At 38.8% G+C, this 8,612-nt stretch overlaps 1 protein-coding gene across 22 annotated transcripts in view; it reads right to left on the reverse strand.

Moving 5' to 3' along the window:
* Nucleotides 1–5,725, reverse strand: part of LOC124880035 (pleckstrin homology domain-containing family A member 5-like) — a 110,801-nt gene extending 105,076 nt beyond the window's left edge. For 8 of the 22 annotated variants that reach the window (XM_047385027.1, XM_047385009.1, XM_047385017.1 and 5 more), the window contains exons 1-3: nucleotides 5,025–5,180; nucleotides 4,838–4,914; nucleotides 52–109 (exon numbers count right to left, since the gene is read on the reverse strand). In XM_047385027.1, coding sequence (XP_047240983.1) covers nucleotides 52–109; nucleotides 4,838–4,914; nucleotides 5,025–5,116 — 227 coding nt within the window. In that variant the 5' untranslated portion in view covers nucleotides 5,117–5,180. Of the gene's footprint in view, nucleotides 1–51; nucleotides 110–4,837; nucleotides 4,915–5,024 lie in introns of all 22 variants that reach the window. The other 14 variants (XM_047384991.1, XM_047384970.1, XM_047384923.1 and 11 more) reach the window with 4 other exon arrangements.
* Nucleotides 5,726–8,612: the final 2,887 nt, after the last annotated feature.

An 8,612-nucleotide genomic window follows, 5' to 3' on the forward strand; every position in this document is an offset into this window, starting at 1 on the left:
TTGGGTGAAGGTGCAATGGGTGTGTGGCTTGCAGAACAGTGTTGAACTCACTTGATAAAGCATCTTGCACCTTCAAAGGTAAATCCCTCCTCCCATCCAGTGGGTAGGTCTGTGACATGAGGAAGTAAGGATAAAAAAAAACATGTCAACACACACTTGTGGAGAAAATTCATGTTTTTGTGTCACTGAACAAGGATGTGAATTCTCAGGTTACATTTTCACAACAATAAAATACAGACATTTAATAAGCTTCTTTTTTTTTTTTAAAGAAAATCAAAAATCGGTCAATATGTAGAAAACTGATTGCAAGCAGACGTTGGCCAGTTATTGTTGGTTAGGTATCTATTAGGGTTTAAAAAGTTACACTTTCTAAACTGTTAAAAATCCCCGTCCTAATGTTTAAAGTCCTTTGACTGAGATGCCAGGCTCCATAGAGCCTGAGTTCATCTGGCTCTATGGAGCATAGACTAACATAGCTGCCCCTCCCCCATTTGTTGCTGCATACGATAAATTAGCTGTTTGGAAATCATTTTGGTCGCAATAAACACTGAAAGCCATGGAGTGGACCCTAAAGGAGCCCCATTAATCACCCCTATCAAGGTAACACTGTTTAAAATTACACCAGGCACGAGCAGACTGACAAGCAGTGTTAAATAAACACAATGAGATCATGTTGTACAGTTTTGATTTTTTTCTGTTAAGACTGCCAAACCATTTAGTTTTTACTCAAGGTTATCATATTGTGAGAATCTCATACCAACCAAATCCCTAATGCCAAGGTTCATTCACTTTAGCGATTAAAAGCTAAAATCTAGCAGCACGTCAGTTTTAGAATTTGCTGTTTTTAATATTTAGCATTTTGTTTTGGTAAGCAGCTTGAAAAAAATAAATTACTATTATATTTATCACCAGCCAATGTGTCTCTTACTTTCTTGCCTAAAAACATATAAACCAAATAAAGCAAAAACACAAATATTTGAGTTCAGTTTTCTTTCACTCTGCTTGCAGTCGAAAAACTCCAGATTTATTCACTATTAGAAGAGGATAATGAAAGCATATCTCTATGACAGTGAAAAACATTTGACTTAGAATATTTTTCTTGCTAAAATTGTTAAGAGTTAGTTATTAATATAGTTGCCTGCTAAGAGTCCCTGAAGACTAGGTTGGTGTTTTTTAAATGTTTAAAGCTGAATGCAAAAAAAGTCACACCACAAGTGCAATGTCAAACAAAGTAAAAATTCACACCATGCCACAACTTCTGATGTAGCTTCTTACATAAGCATAATCACTTCTCCTTTTACATGCCTAATCTGGAAAGAAATCTGTCACATACAACATTTTTAGCTCAGACTTGGTGATTCTTGATGCTTCGATTTAAAACTTTCTTTTGACCTGTACTGACGTGAGAAGGAAACAGTCCAACATTATCAGCTGTATAAAAGACAAAAATCATTATATCCACAGTAAGGATGATGTCAGCTAAAATGGACACTGATAGCCATTACACGCATTTCATTTGTGGAAAATGTAAAAGGGAAAAACAATTAACAGTGCGTTTTCTGCAAAGCAAGAGGTAAATACTTTTACAGGAAAGCTATTATCGTTAAACGTGCAACACTTACTGTACTTACACTGGGCAGACAGACAAGAGATGTAAGAAAACTATGATGCCAGTGAGTAATACAAGGGTATTAAACTGCCTAATTTCTTCATCTAGATACATTCAGACCAGCAGGATATCTGTTCAAACGTATAGTGCCTTCCATTTGCACTCAGACAACGGACTTTCAACTAGAACGCCCCCAGAAGTCGGAAATACGAGTCGGAAAGTCAAGGCAACAAGACCATACCCGACTTCTGCCTTCAAGATGGCCTCTACTCACATCAACATACAACAGTAGCAAAACTTTCTTACTTTAATTATTTCTAGCAGATCTTTATTATTTATGAAACCTTTAGCCAGTCGTACTGCTTTTCAGTGTTTATAAGACGAGATGCTTCAATGCTGTTTATATGCATGATATACTGCATACAACAGTGTTATTGTCATTGTTATTCTTGCAGTGGTGGCCATATACGAACAATGAGTACAAGCGTACTTCCAGACAAGCGGGAAGCTGGAATGCTATCACCTCGGAGATTATGTCACTCTGACTTCCCAGTTCCCAGTTCTGAGGTAAATGGATGGCTGTTATGATCTTGGTGGGTTTTTGTGTGTGAGTGATTTTTGTGTGGAGTTTGAGTTCTCTTCTGAATAGAGGATCTTTGCTGGTGAGAGCGATGGCAGGCGCCTGACAGCACACCTGTTGTCAATCATCTAATCCAAGCTGCTGGAGATTCAAGGAGCTGTTTGCCAATAAGTCTTCGCCTGATGGTCAACCTTGCTGGTGGACTCAAGCCTCTGATTCCTAGTGATCCTTGCTCCTTGATAGTTTTATCTAGTTCTATGTTTTGCCGGTTTCACCTGTTGCTCACCATTTACTGTTTTCTGTGCTTCCAGGGAAATGTCTAATTACCTCCTTGTCCACAAGAATCCCTCAAACAGAAGACCAGGACCTCTCAAAGACTTTTTAGACCGAACAAACAGCTCCTCATTTGAATAAGCAAAGGCAGCTAATAAGACACCGTTGAGAAATGGTCATCATTTATTCATCAGATCATTTTAAAACATTATTTTATTAAAATAATATTTTATGATCTTGCATTGTGAATAGTTGTCTAAACGTTTGCTGATTATTGTCTAAGTTGGTTCCAAGACTAACTTAACTTCACTTCCAGATTCTTCAACATAATCCTTGGTTCTCAAACATAAACATTGCATAGTAATGTTGCATCACTCTGTTGGTCATGGTTTTCAATCATCTTTGATCAACCTGTTTATATTGTACATAGTCCATTAATCTTTGTTATTCTTTAATTCTGCTTGGTAGTTAGTTGGATTGTTTTAGCATAGTAAAGAGTTTGTTGATTGAAATTTGTTTGACTTTGAGTTGATTAATTTTTGTTAATAAATTCTTGTATTTTAAGAAATTGTGTGAATTCATTCCTTGTGTGTGCAGAGTTTATGCTGTTCAATAATGTCAGAGCTCGTCTCACACCTTTCTATTTTGTCCTAATACCATCGCCTTACTGGGCTGGTATTCACAGGACAACCCTTAACAGACTGAAATATTATTTGATAAAATATTAAAATATTAAATATTAAATAATATTCTCAGATTCATAATCCCAAAAACACACAAGGACCGCTGTTATTGATGCTAACCATGTTTACCACTCTAACCTGTCTAATTACTAACATAAGATGTTAGAAGACTATTTAAAATGTCAAATCATGTTGTCTTTGTTTTAATTAAATGTACTTCTGTAAAGCTACAATAAATTAAAGATTCAACAAACCAAAACATAACGAATCAGTTTTTTCCTCTTAAACTTTCAGTTGAGCTCTGCTGTTATTTTGAAAAGGTGTTGAAAAGAAATGCTTACCTTGTGATATAACACACATTACATTTTGAAGTGTGCAAAAAAAGAAATAGGAAAAAGGTTAGTGCCATATTATCTGTCTTCTAATACAGTAAAGGAGATCCGCTGTAATTTTTTTTAGTTCGGTTTCATTCCTGTACCTCTTTGATTTTTAATGAGACAGCGACAACTTTGAGCTGCTTTTGAGGTATTATAGTCTTAGTTTACTAGAAACATTTTATGGTACTGTTCAATTAGAGAGCTGCATAGTGATGAAGTTGTTAGCAGTCTTGCTTTTTAGCAGGTAGGTCCTGAGTTCAAATCCTGGCCATGGGCCTTTTTGTATGTTCTCCCTACGCATACCTATGTTTTCTCTAGGTACCCTGGCTTCCTCCCAGAGTTCAAAAACATGAAAGATACCTTAACTAACCACCATAAATCGCTGTTAGATCTGTTAAAATTGGTGATCGGAGATCAGCCACACAGTCTCTTATGGGTGCAAGTAGTTCTGAGAGGAAGAACTTAAAGACATAAAATTAGTCTAAATATGCCTGCAAAACCGTTTACCACTTAAATCATTCCTGAAATATAATTCCAAATTTCTACCCTTAGTTATTAAAATTTTGACATTTAGAGGAAAACAAAACGTATGTTTTTACAATATCATGACGTACGTATAAAGCAGCTACATTGTAATAACTAATTAGGATTCTTGCAAAGGGAAGTTTAAAGTCATCCGCTAATGAATCCATCGTGTCGCAGCCAAAAGCACCGCAGGAACAGATTTCACCATCAAACACATAGTGATTTTCTGAAATATTGCTTAGAGGCGTTGTTGACATGTACCAACCTACCAGCCAGCTTTAGAGCGGTGTAGATGTTCATGTAAACAGAACTGATCCCACAGGAAGGACCTCAGTGGTGGGCTCGTTTTCTTCATGAATCGTTCAGGAAAAAAACACCAAGAATGACAACAAAATCAAACGTAGCTTCCAAGTCTAGTTTACACACAGGGTGCTGTTTGTGGGCACCGACTCTTTACAAGTTCTCAAGTTACGTTAGCTAGCGTCACCTCGTCAACTTCAGTGACCGAACCAACCTGAGCAGGAGGCTCGCGGGAAGGTGGCTCGCGCTCCGTCCAGCCGTGGGGATGAGTGGGGCTCACTTTCACAGCACGAGCGCCAGAAGCCCACTCATGCATTAAGAAAGAGAGCACGGATGACAGAGCTCCCCTCTCTCGTTCACCCCCTCAGCGTGGGTAGAGTCGGGGTTTTGGGGGGGCAACATAACAACACATGACTGCGGACGCGCCAGCCAGCCGCTGCGGTTAACAGAAACTTGACAGCTGAGTGACATTTCTTCTTCTCCTTCTTACCTGGAGTTTTCCTGTGTCCGGTACTGACTGCTTCACCGCTCACTGGATGCAGCCAGGTTGTACTATTGGCTTCTTCGCTGTTGAGACAGAGAGGGATAATATAACGCGTGTATTAATGAGCCGGGACTTTCTCCGTAATAGAAGCGAGCTCAAGGACTTAAGCTGGGATAGGTAAGTGTATAATTACTTAATGAAGAAGATGCGTCCGTCCCGAGTAACCCCATAAGTCCAGGAAGACGGGAGAGCAGAAATCCACTCGAGCTGTAGCTCCGCCGCCATGTCTGGCACTAATGTATGACAGCGGCGCGGCGCCGCTGGTGCAGGCAGCGCGTACACGGAAACCTTGGCAACGGCGGATAGCTGAGAGGGGGGCAGGAGCAACCCTCGGCCTCATGGGGCCGCCAGGTAAAAGGCTCCAGTTTCACGAGAGAGGACTCAGCAGAAAGCTTATTTTTGTTTGTTGGAAACTGAAACAGTGCTTTGTAAAGTGTTCATACCCAATCAAGTTTTACACACTTAAGTGATAGACCAACAACTGTCAAGTTATAAGACAGTCAGAAAGACATATGTTTTTAAATTATTTTTAAAATTAAGTGTGATCTCCATTTGTATTCAGACCCCTCTGCCGTGACACCCCTAAATGAAATCAAGAACAACCAGTTGCCTTCAGAAGTCAACCGATTACTATAGATTCCACCAATTAGTCAGAGAAGCCAAGAGGCCAACGGTTATGGAGGAAAAATCCTGCCATAACTAAAAATAAATACATAAATAAATAAGTCTCTCAATAAAATAATTACTGAGCCAAAAAGTAGCTAGATATGTTTTTCCCTCAAATATATCACTGTAGTGTTTTTTTTTTTTACCCAACGGATACACCTGAGCCCATTTATATCCCTCTTTCTTTTTTCCTCCTCAACATGCAGCTGGAAATGTAAATATGAACAGGGCGGGACTGAGAGGGAGGGGACGGTCTTTGGAACAACGTCACCACTTTAGCTTCTCTCCTATTGGCTAAGGGTCAAGCCTCTAGGAAGTAGGCGTTGAGACCATTATGGCTGCCTGGTTCTGAAAAGGAGCTAGCAGAAACGGCTAACTTAACTTCTGTCATGATGCTAAAGAAGTCAGGAGCGTTGTGGATTTGGTGGTAGATAGCGCTGTTAGTTGGGATAGTGTACTGTTTCCTGTTGACTCTAACTGACAGAATACTTCAGTTTGCCAAAGTACTAAGAGGATGTCACGTTCACGGACACGCTTTCAAGATAAAAGCATCACTCAATGACGGACTGTTTTCACAATCTAACCAGGGGAGACATACTACCAGGGGTGGACTGGCATATGGGACTACCGGCGATTTCCCCGGCGGGTTAGTGGGACGATGGGCTCAGGGAAATCCATTGAGTAAAAAAAATACAACAGGGAGATATTAGAGGGGACCATATATCAATGCCTAAGAAATAAAATGACAGTAAAATAATTTGAAAACTAATACATTTTTCAGGAAAAAACACGTTGAGGACACATGCAGCAAACGTGGAAGCAGATCCTTTGGTCAGACAATACCAAAGTTGAATATTTGGGTAAAAATGGAAATTGCAGGAAGCTACCATGTTAGTAGGAGCATCAAACTGTTGGAATAGCTTTTTTCTGCAATTGCTCACCGTTGATGGAAGATAAATACCTGGAAAGTCCTGGAAGAAAATCTGTCAGAGGCTCCAGAAGATTTGCGATAGGACCAGGGGTTCCCCTTCCAAAAGAACAACAACCCTAAAGACAACAACCCTTAGATGAAAGCATATTCATATATTAGAATGGCTTAGTCAAAGTACTAACCTGAATCCAATTGAGAACCATTGACAAGACTGGAAACTTGATATTCACAGATCTCCATCCAATCTGACTAAGCTTGAGCAATTTTGTGAAAAAGAAATGGCAAAAACCATAATTGCAATTAAAAGACACCAAAATACAAATGCACACCACACTTCAAATACTTTTATTTGTAAAACCTTTTAAACCCATGTATCCATTGGCTATATTGAATTTTGACAAGGTTCAAGGTGTAAAAACTTTTGGCAAGGTTCTAGTTATGGTAAACGCTTGTTTTGTTATTTTATTTCTTTATATCTTAGTTAAAATAAAGGAGATGCTCTTAACAAAGATACATCAAACAGAAAGGCAGGGGTGGGTTAACCTGTTACAGAGCCCCAGGACAAAATTGATCTGCAGGATCCCATCGGGGTTTTCTTTTTCACAGGAGACATTTTTAATGAAAGCTTAAATCCCAGAATTAGCCATCAACAGATGGACCCCTTTATTCTGGCAGGAGCTCGTGCCTTATGACTGGAGCCACATGGGGCTCTCATCATATAGTTAGGCACGGGGTTTTAAGAGTACAGATTCCAAACAATGACAGGGTTCCTCAATCTTGAAAAGTAAATTTTACTTTTTACTATTTTTTAGGTCTTGTATGGAAACAGAAAATAGTAAAAAGACTGATATATTTCCTTTTAATAAAATTTTTGAAATTCCCTGAATGAGCATTGTCCAAACAGGTCATACTCATTGAGTAACATGTCAACTTCCACCTAAGTCTTCTAAGTCTTGCAGCACTTCTACCTAAGTCTTGTTCAACATTCTAGACAGAGCTGTCTTGTATACTGTAAGTGCACATGTATATTTTTCAGGAAGAGATGTTACTCAGGTAAAGGAAAAGAGGAAACATAGGGTGAACTCTGTTTTTTTTACTATAAACTCTACAGGGAAACAGCAGATAAATGTTAATGTCCACATTATTTCCAGTTTTTGGATTTTAATTGAATGTCAAGCTTACATATTTGATGCCTGATCACTTTGGGCATTTTGTGTAAATTTAAATAAATTGTTTGTAAAATCTGGAAATTTTAAGTCTTTCCAGGGGAGTTCTGGCCTCAATAAAACACTCAACCTTGTACAGACTGGCAGTTTCATTCATTCATTCATTCATTTATTCATTCATTCATTCATTCATTCAGTTCAATGTAAAATTGACCAATACTGCCTCCCCAAAGACTAACTTATATATTAATAAAACTTAAAAAAATGTGCAGGAAGTCGAATCTTTTGTGAGATGACACTTTTTGAGTTGTACAGTGATAAAAAAAAAAAAAAACCATTATAGTCTCCTAAATTAAGTACAATTCTAAAAAATTCTCCTGGTTATATGTTTGTTTTGCTGCGTGCACTGAAATGTGTTTATGCCCAAACTTTACAAACACACCCATGCTACCAAACTCCACCTTCAGGTTTTTTTGCTTTTGTTAATGTACACTGAAACTGCATCATCAGCCTTTCACTGCATTACAAAGGCAGGTCATCCAACACCACTGTGCCCAGCCCGTTGTTGCACTGCCTTGCATTGTTCTTTGGGCACACATTTAATGTTATAAGCAGGCACGATGGGTGGTTGCCAGAGACAGACATACCTGCCAACCTTTCGGTCCTCCATTTGGTGAGTATGTTTGAAGAAAGCAGAAGCTGTCTGGGAGCTGACGCCCGGCCTGGTCAACCATCAAACACTGGACTCTTTGTATTCTGCTTACCCGGAGCAGATAACCCAGCTTTCTAATGTGACGTACAAAAAAACTGCCTGTTTTTTCTCCAGGTAATTGGACAATGATCCACATGAGGACAGAAAATACTGAGTCTCCGACCTCCTATTAGCTTAACCTTATATTAAATTCAGAGGTAGTGTTGTGCTCCAAAAAATTTGTTTGCAAACTGATCAATGTCAGAA

The sequence above is a fragment of the Girardinichthys multiradiatus genome, chromosome 2 (genome assembly GCF_021462225.1).
Source record: "Girardinichthys multiradiatus isolate DD_20200921_A chromosome 2, DD_fGirMul_XY1, whole genome shotgun sequence".
Classification (NCBI taxonomy): Eukaryota; Metazoa; Chordata; class Actinopteri; order Cyprinodontiformes; family Goodeidae; genus Girardinichthys; species Girardinichthys multiradiatus.